Here is a 15,462-nt window from a genome sequence, read left to right on the forward strand (position 1 = left end):
TGAGGAGGCGTCTACCTGTCCTCCTTCCGTGGTATTCCATTTACATCCCGTGATTGCTTTTCCCTGTGTGTCTTACCATGTAGATTCTTTGATGACCATTGAGCGCAAAATATTAGTGGTTAAATAGCCAAGGGAGGTTTCAGTGCTGAACATCATAGAGGACCATCAACCACTGAGGACTCTGTTCTTTTAAACAATTTTTTTATCTCTACTGGCTAACACGGTACAAAGATATATTTTACTTGGAACATCATAGAAGAATATTTTAAGCTTGCCACAAATGGAAGACATTTTGTTTTGTTCTTTTTATTTTTGCTTTGATAACATTGTGTGGCGTCTGTGTTGATACCTTGGACCACTACCTGAAACATTTCTTGTAATACAATGTAGGGTCAGTTTTTTAGGGAGTTTCCTGCTGTCCTCAAAAATAAAATTAAAATTGTGCAGAGAGTTCACGGAGCTGTGCTGGGACAGTCCTGAGGGTTCAGTACAATTCTGAATATGCGGGATGTATATTGCTATGTCCGGCATATGGCCCCATTCACATGGATCCTTATGAAATCCGCTCTGCATTCTGTACCAGTAAATGGTGTTTGTGTGAAGGGTTATAAAACACTAAGTAACCGCATTCATTTACTGAATATAAAGGACGTCTATGCCTCAAGCATTTTTCTGGAAATTGTTCCACACAAAATGCTCAAGTTCCCCATTGACTTCCATTGTACTCTGTAAACAAGTACCGAGCACCATAGCATAAAAATGCTTGTGACTCTTATCGAGCACCGAGCATGTTCACTCATCACTAGTTATGTACATGGTTCTACTATTGCTATATAGGACAAAAAAAATGTGAAGAATTGGGCTCGCACACCTCTTGGTGTAAGTACAATGTATTAATTGGATTAATGCACATTCACACTGTGGCCATTAGTAGACAAACCTAGGATAAAAAAAAAAAAAATATTACATGCACATAACAGGGTATATATGACCGTGGGAAGCACTCGTATATAGACAAGATGCAAAACCCAAAAAGGTGAACTATGCCCCTATATGTACCTAAGTCAAAAAAGGTCCATGGAGCCTCTGTTAGGAGTCTCAACACCGAAAACTAGCCAGATATCCCTCCGGGAAGGACCTAGCCAAGGAGTGGCTCTATTTAGGAGACCACCATAACCACCATATTAAGTGGCCCTTTTAGTCAATATCTAACCTTTTGACGAGTTTAAAGATATGACAAGGGAAATACCGAGGCCAGGTATCCATCCACACAGGGCCGGCGTCAGCACCCGGCATACCCGGGCAAATGCCGGGGCCCTGGAGAGCCGGGGGGGCCCACTCGGCCTCGTCAGCTCTGGTGCACCTTGGCCGGGGCCCACTCTCCTTAGTTCTGCGGTCCCCGGGCCGAGTTCCGGGGACCGCAGTCCTCGGCAGGAATCTGCGGCGCCGTCTCTTTAAGGCGCGCAGACTTCCTGGTTTGAACTTCATCTGTGGGCGGAGCTACAGACCGGCATCCTGCTCAGTCCCACAGATGAGAGTTGCAGTGCCAGCCAGCGACCCCCAGCACAGCGTGTCCCTCCGGCGCTGTGTGGGCCCCCTCTCCACCGTGACCTGAGCGGTATGTGCCCTCCCCAACCCCGATTTATGCCCCCCCCCGGAGCCGCGCGTGTCTGTCTCTGTCTGTATGTAGCAGAGCTAGGTGTGTATGTATATAGCAGAGCTATGTGTGTATGTATATAGCAGAGCTATGTGTGTATGTACGTGGCAGAGCTAGGTGTGTATGTATATAGCAGAGCTATGTGTGTATGTATATAGCAGAGCTATGTGTGTATGTATATAGCAGAGCTAGGTGTGTATGTATATAGCAGAGCTATGTGTGTATGTATATAGCAGAGCTATGTGTGTATGTATATAGCAGAGCTATGTGTGTATGTATATAGCAGAGCTAGGTGTGTATGTATATAGCAGAGCTATGTGTGTATGTATATAGCAGAGCTAGGTGTGTATGTATATAGCAGAGCTATGTGTGTATGTATATAGCAGAGCTATGTGTGTATGTATATAGCAGAGCTATGTGTGTATGTATATAGCAGAGCTATGTGTGTATGTATATAGCAGAGCTATGTGTGTATGTATATAGCAGAGCTATGTGTGTATGTATATAGCAGAGCTATGTGTGTATGTATATAGCAGAGCTATGTGTGTATGTATATAGCAGAGCTATGTGTGTATGTATATAGCAGAGCTATGTGTGTATGTAGCAGAGCTAGGTGTGTATGTATATAGCAGAGCTATGTGTGTATGTAGCAGAGCTATGTGTGTATGTATGTGGCAGAGCTATGTGTGTATGTATGTGGCAGAGCTATGTGTGTATGTAGCAGAGCTATGTGTGTATGTATATAGCAGAGCTATGTATGTAGCAGAGCTATGTATGTAGCAGAGCTATGTGTGCATGTATATAGCAGAGCTATGTGTGTATGTATGTGGCAGAGCTATGTGTGTATGTATGTAGCAGCGCTGTGTCTGTATGTATATAGCAGAGCTATGTGTGTATGTATATAGCAGAGCTATGTGTGTATGTATGTAGCAGCGCTGTGTCTGTATGTATATAGCAGAGCTATGTGTGTATGTATGTGGCAGAGCTATGTGTGTATGTATGTAGCAGCGCTGTGTCTGTATGTATATAGCAGAGCTATGTGTGTATGTATATAGCAGAGCTATGTGTGTATGTATGTAGCAGCGCTGTGTCTGTATGTATGTATCTAGCAGAGTTGTGTTGTGTGTGTCTGTATGCATGTATAATGTGTATCTATGTATGTCAGTGTATATGACTGTATAGATGTGTCAGTTCTATATGTATTTTTGTGAGTTTGTCGTTAAATATGTATATGTATGTGTACGTATGTGTGTCTGCGTGTGGATGGGGCCCACTGGGACTCTTCCGCCCGGGGCCCACAAAAACCTGGAGCCGGCCCTGCATCCACAGACAGCTGTTTCGGAATATTGCCCCTCATCAGTGTGGAGTAGGATTCTGGCTAGGTGGGAGCAATGCCTAGTAAACCAGCAAGACAAAACAATCACTGATCTCGGGGAGACCAGCCTTAGGAAACACTGCCAGCAGCCAGCGAAGGCGCTCAGCACAGTGAAATCCTAGGTGCATTGCCCCCTGGGAAATATGCAAATCAAAAAAGTCCATGGAGCCTCTGTTAGGAGTCTCAACACAGAAAACTAGCCAGATATCCCACCGGGAAGGACCTAGCAAAGGAGTGGCTCTTTTTAGAAGACCACCACATTAAGTGGCCCTTTTAGTCAATATCTAACCTTTTGATGAGTTTAAAGATATGACAAGGGAAATACCAAGGCCAGGTATATATACACGCACGCACGCGCTCTCTTATTGGCTGCAGCGCTGTGGATGTGATGTCAGCAATAAGACACTGCGAGCAGCAGAGGAGATTCAGCACTGGACCTGGGGAGGGGCAAATCCCTGCTATACAGTATCCCAAATTTGCTATTTGTTTTTAATTAAAAAAAAAAAAAAAAAAAGGTCCTTATTTCTATAAGTTGAAGTGGCCATTTTCAAAAATTCATGGAGAAGCAACTTTCTGAAAACATAGTACTTGTTTATAATGCAAGCATAAGGAATGTGCACATGATGACTTTTTTCTTTTTCAGGTGGCTGCATTTTGAAACCAGCCTTTAGGCCCTGTGCGCACTTGCTGCTTTTTGCTGCGAATTTCCTGCGGATTTGCTGCATGTTTCGCTGCAGAAAATGCTCGTAACATCTCTGCAGTGAATCACCAGCAAATCCTATGGGAAAAAATAATGCTGAGTGCACTATACGGATCTTGATAGCTGCATGTATTGCTGTGGGATTCCCGCAGCAAAAACAATTGCATGTCACTTCTTTTCCGCAGGTCCCTGCTGTTTCGAGGGCTGGCAGCTCAATCATCCACTGACTCTGGGTCGGCGAAGGATTGATCCCCGGTATCTGGCCAGATGCTGCTACCCATATAAAGTTTATGGGGAATAGAATCTGGCCCAAAGGGGTAGGAGCAAGCGCTTCATATTCACCGATGACCGGGCGGCTGTCACACTGCTCCCGCAGCGGCTCTTTCATCTTATAGAGCCGGCTCATTATTCCATCTCGTATTCACGCCTTCCCTGCTCACCGATGGCTGTGATTGGTTGCAGGCAGACACACACCCACGCTGAGTGACAGCTGTCTCAGTGCAACCAATCACTGCCGCCGGTGGGCGGGTCTATAGCGCACAGTAAAATAAATAAATAATTAACAAAACGGCATGCGGTCCCCCCGAATTTTGATAACCAGCCAGGATAAAGCCTCACAGCTGGGGGCTGCTATTCTCAAGATTGGGAGCCCCACGTTATGGGGAGCCCCCCAGCCTAAAAATATCAGCCAGCAGCCGCCCGGAATTTCCGCATCCATTAAAAGCAACAGTCCCGGACTTTTCCCTGCTCTTCCCGTTGCCGTGATGCGGTGGCAATCGGGGAAATGAAGGCGTTAATGGCAGCAGCCCATAGCTGCCACTAAGTCCTAGTTTAGTGATGGCAGGTGTCTATATGACACCCCCTAATCACTAAACTGTAAGTGAAAGTAAATAAGCACAAACACCCCAAAAATCAATTATTTGAAATAAAAGACAAAAAGCCCCCTCTTTCACCACTTTATTAACCCCTAATAACAGCCCTCCAGGTCTGACGTAATCCACAAGATGTCCCACGACGCTTCCAGCTCTGCTACACCTGGCACTCACAGTGAGTGTCATAGACCATGACTGCTCCCTGTGAGGGTCAGGACGCAAGTGAAGTGAGCTGCCAGGATCAGCGGTGACTTCACTGATGTGCTTTGCAGTGACAGGTTGAGGACTCCAGCGATCACTGCACATAAGCTGACTGACGTCACCGCTGATCCTATACTTACCTTCTCCTGCGAGGCTGCCTCCGGACACTGCTCTCCTGCTTCCAGGCCAGCTCATGCATATGCAGTTATGCAGTGCACAGCTGAATCGCAAACAGCAGAGCGCCGAAGGCAGCCGTGTGGGACAAAAGCACGGCCTGGAGACTTCAGCCCCACGGACAGCAGGAGCGGGGAGAACCATGAAATCCCGCAGGGAACAACCTGCGGCAATTCCGCACCAAATCCGCAACAATACGTAACATACCACATCCGGATTTCGGCGCAGATTTTTTGCGTTTTTTTTTCCCGCAGGTGTGGAAATCTTTAAGAGCCTGCAGAATTTTGTTAAGAAAATTTCATTTTCTAGTGCGCACAGGGCCTTAAAAAGCGCTCATAAAACGCCTTAAAAAGTCTTCGGTCTTTTGATCATCTTTTAACCACTTAATTTTTCCAAAATCCCCAATCCGCTAAAAGAAGTGTGTAATCATTCTTCAGGCTTTTTCCATTCTGGAGAACTGCAACACTTTGGAATACAAGTGGGAAGGCACAAACCACGCCCGGAGCATGTCTGGTGTATTTTTTTAGTAAAGTATAGAAGCATGGTCTGATAGAGCGCTAAGGAGGCCACAGTATTAGATTAATTTTTTTTAGAATTTATTGTTTTCTATCAGCCACAACGCATTTCGATATACACAATATCTTCATCAGGTGGATATCTATATTTATTTTTATATTTATATCTATATATATATATCTTTATTAATGATGGTGATCTTAGGCTGCTTTCACACATCAGTTTTTTGCCATCAGGCACTATCCGGCAAAAAAAAACTGATGCGACGGATCCAGCGAAAAAAATGATCATTTGCATCAGTTTTTTCCATCAGTTCCTTCAGTTTTTTGACGGATCCGTTGTGATACTGAGCATACTCAGTTAAAAAAAAACAGATCTGGCGGCCGTATTTGTTTTTTTGACGCATTACGCCGGATCCGGCGTCCATAGGGTTCCGTTATAAAACACGCCATACGCAATACGTTTTTTTCTCTGAGACAAAAACGTTCCCCTCAGCGTTCCATCTGGCCACCGGACAAGCAAATTTTGCCATATCCGGCGAAAACCGGATGGAACGCAAGGCCATACGGCACAATCCGGCGCTAATAGAAGTCTATGGGGTAAAAAACGGATCCGGCGGCAATAGACGCCGGATCCGTTTTTTTCAGGTTTTTGCCAGATTGTGCCTTTTGGCAAAAAACTAATGTGTGAAAGCAGCCTTAGAGACAGACATTTTTGTGAAAAGACAAGTGCCCGAATTCACGGGGATTAGGGCTCTACTACGTGCTTACACTGTCCCTTTAAATTTATTACAGTGCTGTAACTAATATAAAAGGCTGCGTTACATGGTATTATCAGTTTTCGTTGACTTCCGATGTGTGGTTGTTTCTGCATATTCTGATAGAAGATAAATGTAGCCCCATTACATTGTGTCTGATAAGTGTTTCCTGGACACTTGTGAGATTTCGTTGCCTGTGGTGACTTTGCAGCCGCCTGGGAGTTGGTGAGATGATTTCATCATGTCTTCCAATGTCATCTGATCATGTACACATTAGTTCTGGGTGCTAATATGGAGAAACTCAACATTATTTCATGTATTCCTGTAAACTGTACTGCTACTTCCCCCGGTGACTCCGATACAAAGGGTCTAATATGCAGCATCGCTTCCTATCAGGAACATGGTGACACAAGGCAGAAGTGATCTTTGTCTTCGGCTGAAAGACGGCACTGTTCATATATCCCTTCTGGTTCTGCTTTTCACATCTGCGGTAATAGAGGATGGAGCGGAAAACAACACTAGTGGAAGAGCAGTGTAAACCATGTAGATGACATGCAGAAGACCTCAGGGTCTCCTCGCTCTTGGTAACATTTAGTTGGGGAAAATAAATTCAGGGATTTCTCAATTTTTAAGTGTATAAATACATTATCACTCATCATCAAAAATATATAATTCAATCCCTGATTTGACAATTTCCACAACCCTACATACACAGTATGGATGCGGAGACTTCGGAGGACCACAATGTCATTATCAAATGGCTCCAGTGCTGGGATTTGTCAGTTATATTAAAGGGAATATGTCAGGTGATTTTCTAGTACAATACTAATGTAATATTTTAATGAGGTTTAAGGAGACCTTTCCGAATCAGTAACTTTATAGCTCTACCTCTTCCTGTTATCTTGTTGTAAGTTCCATAGAATTCTGAGTGACTAGTGTCAAGCATATGTAAATACAAACTGCATATGCCCTGCTCCCTCCTCTCAGTGCTGGTCAGTGATTGGAAATGTGAACTGAATTTGCTCTGCTCCCTCCCACCTCTCAGCAGTGATAGTGAATGCACTGGGAGGGGGGGGAGCAGTGAGTATGTAAATTGTATTTACATATGCTTAACTAGGGTGCAAGACACACTGAATTCTATAGAGCTTACAACAAGATAAAAGGATAATGTAGAGCTATAAAGCTTATCCTGAAAGGTCTCCTTAAGCCCTATTTAAAGATAACAGTAGTATTGTACTACAAAACCATCTGACAGATTCCCTTTAATATATTAACACTAGAAGTCCCAGGAATTTCGAGCTCCATATGGTTCCAATGGTAGAAATGTTAAATGACCCCTCTCTGGGACCTCTAGTGTTAAACCATAAGGCTTTTAATGGCAGGCCATGTTCCTATATAGAGTGAATGTTGCATTTTTTTCCGTTGTGTTTTTTTGTGCCTAAACACTGCTGCTTTTTTTTTTTTTTTTTTTTTTAAGTTCAAAGTGGTTGTGACTACATGAAAACTCCTGCCCACTGTGATTTAAAGGGAATCTGTCAGCAAGTTTTATCAATGTAATCTGACAGCGGCATGATGTAGGGACAGAGATCCTGATTCAAGTCCTGTATCACTTAGTTTACTGGGTGCAGCATTTGTGATACAATCACCGTTTTCTATGCTACAAAGCTCTGAATGCTGAGCCGTATATAATCTCACCCACACCACTCATTTAACAGCTTTCTGCATACATTGTATATTGACAGCTTCTAATCAGTGCTAGTAGTGGGGTTGGACCTGGAGGCACACAATACATTGTTGTATATTGATTATCTCCTGCTGATAAAACACTGATTTTAATAAAATCAAAATGTAGCCTAGTAAGTGACACATTGCTGTAATCTGTGTCTCTGCTCTAAAAATAGTTTTCGGAGGTTTCAATGGGAAACCTGAAGAAAAGCGTGTAGAAATTTTTTGTTCATATTGTAGAATTCCTACACTGAAAAAAAACGGTGCAACAGATCCGCACCGAAAAATGTATCGAAAAAAAATAATTGTCATATTCAGAGTAGATTGCTATTGTGTATTGCGGAACTCTCATATGGGAGAAAACCGCTAGAAAGGTAGAAAACAAAGAATTAATTTGCTGTGCTTTATGCTTTTTTTTTTTTCCATCAGACACTGTGATGATTTTAGAGCAAACTGTTACTGGAATGGGGATGGGGAATGAGATTTAATGTTATAAAATCTGGAATTAGTTAAAAAAAAAAAATATTAACACCGGACATAATACTCTGCCCAACCATCACTTTGGTAGTTAAAATGTAGTTTTCTCACGTTGTATGGTGTATAACACTCATGATAAGATTGTGATCTACCCAACTGAGCATATAATGACCTATCAGCCAGTTCTGACTGCTCGGTCTTGTGACTTGTTCTAGCTGAACTCGTCAGACACATTTGCATCTACAAGCAGCTTTTCTCCTTTTTAAAATATAAGATGCAATTAATAGTCTTGCTTTGTGCACATTAAAGGTCTATTCCCATCTCCAGGAGCCTATCCCAATATGTAGTAGAGAAAAAGGAGCCAGCACGATCTGAAATTGGCATGCATCATATAAAAAGTGAAAATTCACAGATTTATTCCAACTGTACTGTAATAAAAAAAAATGAGATTTTTAGCAAATAATTGATCAATTTTTTGAGCCACCCCTGCCAACGTCACGGCAAATCTCAATAGGGGGGTCCTACTCTATATTCTGTATTTCATGTGCCATGCGGCCTCCTAGATAAAGTTAAAAGCAGAACCATAATGGAGCACACATACCTGTAACCTGTATATAGCCGCTTCCATGTTGCAAAAGAGGCAATTGTGGATAGAGACCAGCCCAGGTCCCAGCATGTGGAGCAAGCTCTACACATACAGTTAGGTCCAGAAATATTTGGACAGAGACACACTTTTCGCGAGTTGGGCTCTGCATGCCACCACATTGGATTTAAATGAAACCTCTACAACAGAATTCAAGTGCAGATTGTAACGTTTAATTTGAAGGTTTGAACAAAAATATCCGATAGAAATTGTAGGAATTGTACACATTTCTTTACAAACACTCCACATTTTAGGAGGTCAAAAGTAATTGGACAAATAAACCAAACCCAAACAAAATATTTTTATTTTCAATATTTTGTTGCGAATCCTTTGGAGGCAATCACTGCCTTAAGTCTGGAACCCATGGACATCACCAAACGCTGGGTTTCCTCCTTCTTAATGCTTTGCCAGGCCTTTACAGCCGCAGCCTTCAGGTCTTGCTTGTTTGTGGGTCTTTCCATCTTAAGTCTGGATTTGAGCAAGTGAAATGCATGCTCAATTGGGTTAAGATCTGGTGATTGACTTGGCCATTGCAGAATGTTCCACTTTTTTGCACTCATGAACTCCTGGGTAGCTTTGGCTGTATGCTTGGGGTCATTGTCCATCTGTACTATGAAGCGCCATCCGATCAACTTTGCGGCATTTGGCTGAATCTGGGCTGAAAGTATATCCTGGTACACTTCAGAATTCATCCGGCTACTCTTGTCTGCTATGTCATCAATAAGCACAAGTGACCCAGTGCCATTGAAAGCCATGCATGCCCATGCCATCACGTTGCCTACACCATGTTTTACAGAGGATGTGGTGTGCCTTGGATCATGTACCGTTCTCTTTCTTCTCCAAACTTTTTTCTTCCCATCATTCTGGTACAGGTTGATCTTTGTCTCATCTGTCCATAGAATACTTTTCCAGAACTGAGGTGGCTTCATGAGGTGTTTTTCAGCAAATTTAACTCTGGCCTGTCTATTTTTGGAATTGATGAATGGTTTGCATCTAGATGTGAACCCTTTGTATTTACTTTCATGGAGTCTTCTCTTTACTGTTGACTTAGAGACAGATACACCTACTTCACTGAGAGTGTTCTGGACTTCAGTTGATGTTGTGAACGGGTTCTTCTTCACCAAAGAAAGTATGCGGTGATCATCCACCACTGTTGTCATCCGTGGACGCCCAGGCCTTTTTGAGTTCCCAAGCTCACCAGTCAATTCCTTTTTTCTCAGAATGTACCCAACTGTTGATTTTGCTACTCCAAGCATGTCTGCTATCTCTCTGATGGATTTTTTTCTTTTTTTTTCAGCCTCAGGATGTTCTGCTTCACCTCAATTGAGAGTTCCTTAGACCGCATGTTGTCTGGTCACAGCAACAGCTTCCAAATGCAAAACCACACACCTGTAATCAACCCCAGACCTTTTAACTACTTCATTGATTACAGGTTAACGAGGGAGACGCCTTCAGAGTTAATTGCAGCCCTTAGAGTCCCTTGTCCAATTACTTTTGGTCCCTTTAAAAAGAGAAGGCTATGCATTACAGAGCTATGATTCCTAAACCCTTTCTCCGATTTGGATGTGAAAACTCTCATATTGCAGCTGGGAGTGTGCACTTTCAGCCCATATTATATATATAATTGTATTTCTGAACATGTTTTTGTAAACAGCTAAAATAACAAAACTTGTGTCACTGTCCAAATATTTCTGGACCTAACTGTACCAGGACTATATCAGAACTGACCCTCCCAGTGCCAGACAGCAACCATTGATAAAGGCGGACCAGATCCAAGAATGGTGCTTAATTAGCATTGCCTGTGGAAAGGGTGAGGCAACTGAATGTGTACAGCTACCAACAGGAGGAATCTTTGAATTTGCACTTTTTATGATGCATGCCATTTTCAGATCGTGCTGGCTCCCCTCTCTCTCTGTTTGGTTGTAGTAATGCTACAAATGTCTGGTGGCTGGTCACCACCATGCTATGCACGCCTGATCTTGGTTTGCAATATATTCCTCCTGTTGGTAGCTGTACACATTCAGTTGCCTCACCCTTTCCACAGGCATTGCTAATGAAGCACCATACTTGGATCTGGTCCGCCTTTATCAATGGTTGCTGTCTGGCACTGGGAGGGTCAGTTCTGATATAGTCCTGGTATGTGTAGAGCTTGCTCCACATGCTGGGACCTGGGCTGGTCTCTATCCACAAGTGCCTCTTTTGCAACATAGAAGCGGTTATATATACAGGTTACAGGTATGTGTGCTCCATTATGGTTCTGCTTTTAACTTTATCTAGGAGGCCGCATGGCACATGAAATACAGAATATAGAGTAGGACCCCCCTATTGAGATTTGCCGTGATGTTGGCAGGGGTGGCTCAAAGAATTGATCAATTATTTGCTAAAAATCTCATTTATATTACAGTACAGTTGGAATAAATCTGTGAATTTGCACTTTTTATATGATGCATGCCATTTTCAGATCGTACTGGCTCCCCTCTCTCTCAATATGTAGTAGGTATAATAATAATAATAATAATAATAATATTACCAAATACCTCCAATTAGAAATGTAGTATAGTTCTGATTAGCTCTGTCACTTACCTCATGTGCAGGGCATTGCAGTAGTTTAGATATCCATGGTTATGTCCACTAGCAACCAAATAACTGTCACTAATATATTTGTGGTTGTAATCATGGCTACCTAAGCTACTGCAATGCCCTGCACATGAGGTAAGCGACATAGCTAATCAATAGAACTATGCTACATTTGTAATTGGAGGTATTTGCGAATTCTGTATTATTACTACATATTGGGAAAGGATCTTGGAGATGAGTATACCCCTTTGAGGCTGTGTGCGCACGTTGCCGAATTTCATGCATTTACGCTGTGTATTGCACCGGAGCGTAAATGCATGCGTCCTGCGTCCCCTGCGTAATCTATGTAGATTGTGCATAATCCATGTGCACGTTGCGTTTGAGAGCGCAGCGATTTCGATGCCAAAATTTTGTTCCAAATCGCTGCGTTCTAAAAAGCAATATGTCACTTACTCCGTGCACTTTGGATGCAGCCCCCGCTCTGTCTATGGGAGAGGCTGCATCCAGAGCGCATGAAATGGCTTTTTTTCTGCGGACACACTGCATTCATTACGCAGTGTTACTGCAGCGATTTGAAGCGCACATGTGCTGTCAAATCCCTGTAGAAATTTCTGCAGGGACACGACGCAACGTGCGCACATAGCCTCAAGCATACTCACATATATTCTTTGCTCTATCACATAGTCCGATGGAAGCACCTTGGTAGACTATGCCTTTGTATGCACATAAAAAGATTCACACCGCTAGAACTCGGCCCAAAGGGGGACTCCACCTGCTCCATTATACGGATTTGTTTTTATGGACATTTAGGCCCTGTGCGCACTAGAAAAAGGATTATTCTCAAGAAATTTCCGGAGTCTGAAAGATTAGCGCACTTGTGTTCGAAAAATGAACCAATAACGCACCGAAAAACACACGCTTTTTTACTGTGTTTTTGATGCGTTATTTTCCACAGGTTGATCCCTGCGTTTTTTTTACCATTTATCTATGGCTTTTTTTACCATTAGCTATTTTTTTTTTTCGTAGGTTTTGCTGGGGAATGTCTGCAGAAAGGTTACAACCATTGTATGAAGAAAGTTCTGCAGCAAAAATGCAAAAAAAACGCGGGTAAAAACAGTGTGCGACAGGGCTTTATGCTGTTTTTATCCAGCAGTACACAGTGATAGCTTTTTCTAACTACTTTATATGCGGCTTGTATTGAGCTGCCTTAAGGTGGTGTCACACATAGCGTCGCAGCAGCGATCACGACCAGCGATCTGACCTTATCAGGATCGCTGCTGCGTCGTTACATGGTCGCTGGTGAGCTGTCAAACAGGCAGATCTCACCAGCGAGCAGTGACCAGCCATCAACCAGCAGCGATGTGTGGAAGCGTTACTAAGGTAAATATCTGGTAACCAAGGAAAGCACTTCTCTTGGTTACACGATATTTACCTTAGTTACTAGCGTCCGCCGCTCTCACGCTGCCATTACCGGCTCCCTGTTCCCTGCACTCCTAGCCAGAGTACACATCAGGTTAATTACCCGATGTGTACTCCAGCTACCTATGCAGGGAACAGGGAGCCGGCACAGTAACTAAGGTAAATATCGGGTAACCAAGGAAAGGACTTCTTGGTTACCCGATGTTTACTGTGGTTACAGCTTACCGCAGGCTGCCAGAAGCCGGCTCCCTGCTCACTGCACATTCAGTTGTTGGTTTAGGACCCCCCCCCGCTCCAATATGGAGCGGGGGGGGGTCCTAAACATTATGACACCCTCCGCTGGTAGGAAGGGTCATTTAAGGATCTAGATTAGGTTCTATGAAACCAGATACCTGTCACTGATCTATTACTCATTCTCTCACGCCTTTCTATTTTTCAACTAAGCTTTCACTCACTCTGTATTTGTTTACTGTTGTCTGAAAGACATATGGTGTTTATATTTTAAATCAATACTATTAATAAAGATATTTATTTTGAGGTTTAGCTTATGTGGTTTAAAGGCGATTTCAGCCCATTAATAAGCACCGATCACTTATATGGCACTCTTTTATTGGACTGTTTACATGGGCCTACAGATTACCAGTAATTAACACATCAATCATTAATATGATCTGTCTATTCCCATACAGCATAACATTATCAGCAGCTTATCTGTTTAGAAGGGGCGATGTGCTGGTGATACTGACGATGATCATTTATGAAATCATACCAATTACCCAGCAAACAAGTGTTTGCTCATTTGTCTGGTAATCGGCAGCTTATATACACCAGACAATAATCAGGCGCGCTATTGTCAACTGGTCTAATTTAATTTCAACATGCCACTTAGTCTAAAAAAAAATAAATAAAAATATTGGACAAATTCATGTTTCGTTCATGTTGCAAAACGTCTAATTAAGTAAAGCCTTAAAAGAGCGAAAGATCCCCTAATAAATACAGGTGCAAGATAGGCAGGGTTTACCCATGCCACACATTATCTACCTGCACATATCCTCATATAATCACCATAACCGACCAGCTCTCTATGATCCAGACAACAGTAAGAAGTCCACAGGGTCTTATTGGGCACAGGGGGTGATGAGCTGTGCGACCGTCCAGCTTCTTACTCCTTTAGTAGATATACTGTATATGAAAAAAAAAGACTCAGATGGAAAAGGGATAAAATTGTTCCCTGGTCTCATTAAATCAAGTTTTGTCTCTTAAGATGCCTTATGATGTGTTTTTATAGATACTTGTGTATTGGCTGCTGTATGCCAAGCTTTGTGTTATCAGCAAATCAAGAATGATCAGCTCTGCAGCTTCTGCATCGATCAGACAGGCGCCATGTCAGCAGTTTTCCATGCTGTTTTTTTCTTGGGGTTTGTGCCGCAGCATTTGATGTAGATGATTAAAATGTGTTTTCCTAGAAGGGTTATTCCCAACATTAAAAGTCACTACTTATCCACAGGGGTTCCCACAGTCCGTGGCTATACACACGCACCTCCGCTCCATTCATTCTCCATGGGACTGTTGGAGATAGCCGAGGACAATGCTCCGTTCTCTGGATCAGTGAATTGGTGATAGATTTCAATGTTGGGAATAACCCTTTAATAATTTTTAATGATTTCACAGCCTTAAGTGCTTCTAATTGACATACCAATGTATTAACCTAAACTCTGATTACTTGTAACTGGATCCTAAGTAATCTCTTTCTGTTATTTCAGCATGCCCGGGTATGGATCCCAGATCCAGAAGAGGTTTGGAAATCGGCCGAGATTCAGAAGGATTATAAGCCTGGGGACACCGTCCTTCACCTACAGCTTGAGGAAGGCACGGTATGAGATGCCAGCTTGGATGTGATGGGGCATTATGGGATGTACACATTTATTAGCTGTGATTTGTGAGAAATGTGCTCATTTGTACAATCTTCCAGTCCTGATGTTATCTTCATATAACATTAGTGATTTTTAGACTCCTGCCTGTAAGCTCTGCACTCCATGTATGTAGACCATTCCCTTCAGGTGTCCTACATTTTATGGCCTGGCCGAGTAGATTCGGAGTTCCTTGTGGCCATTTTCCCTGATCACTACAATGAAGATAAGTCCATTTTACTGGTCCTAAAAGAATCTGTTAAAGTTTCTTTATCTATCTTGCTCTTTTCCATCCCAAAAATACGTTTGCTTAGTTACTTTGCACAAAATGTCAGTACACGGCTTATAATGTTTATTTACATAGCGCCAACATATTCCACTTTGCCTTACAATTCATGGTGTGTACAGGCAAAATCAGACATTACTGATACATCACTCTGATCAGCAGAAATGCTGATC

General features: G+C 42.7%; 1 protein-coding gene across 1 annotated transcript in view; it reads left to right on the top strand.

Annotated features, from left to right (window-relative positions):
• Positions 1 to 15,462, top strand: part of MYO5A (myosin VA) — a 276,256-nt gene that overhangs the window by 95,754 nt on the left and 165,040 nt on the right. The window contains exon 2 of the mRNA XM_075345778.1: positions 14,857 to 14,967. Within this exon, the coding sequence (XP_075201893.1) occupies positions 14,857 to 14,967 (111 nt within the window). The remainder of the gene's footprint in view (positions 1 to 14,856; positions 14,968 to 15,462) is intronic.

This window comes from Anomaloglossus baeobatrachus, chromosome 4 (assembly GCF_048569485.1).
Source record: "Anomaloglossus baeobatrachus isolate aAnoBae1 chromosome 4, aAnoBae1.hap1, whole genome shotgun sequence".
In the NCBI taxonomy this organism is placed as follows: domain Eukaryota; kingdom Metazoa; phylum Chordata; class Amphibia; order Anura; family Aromobatidae; genus Anomaloglossus; species Anomaloglossus baeobatrachus.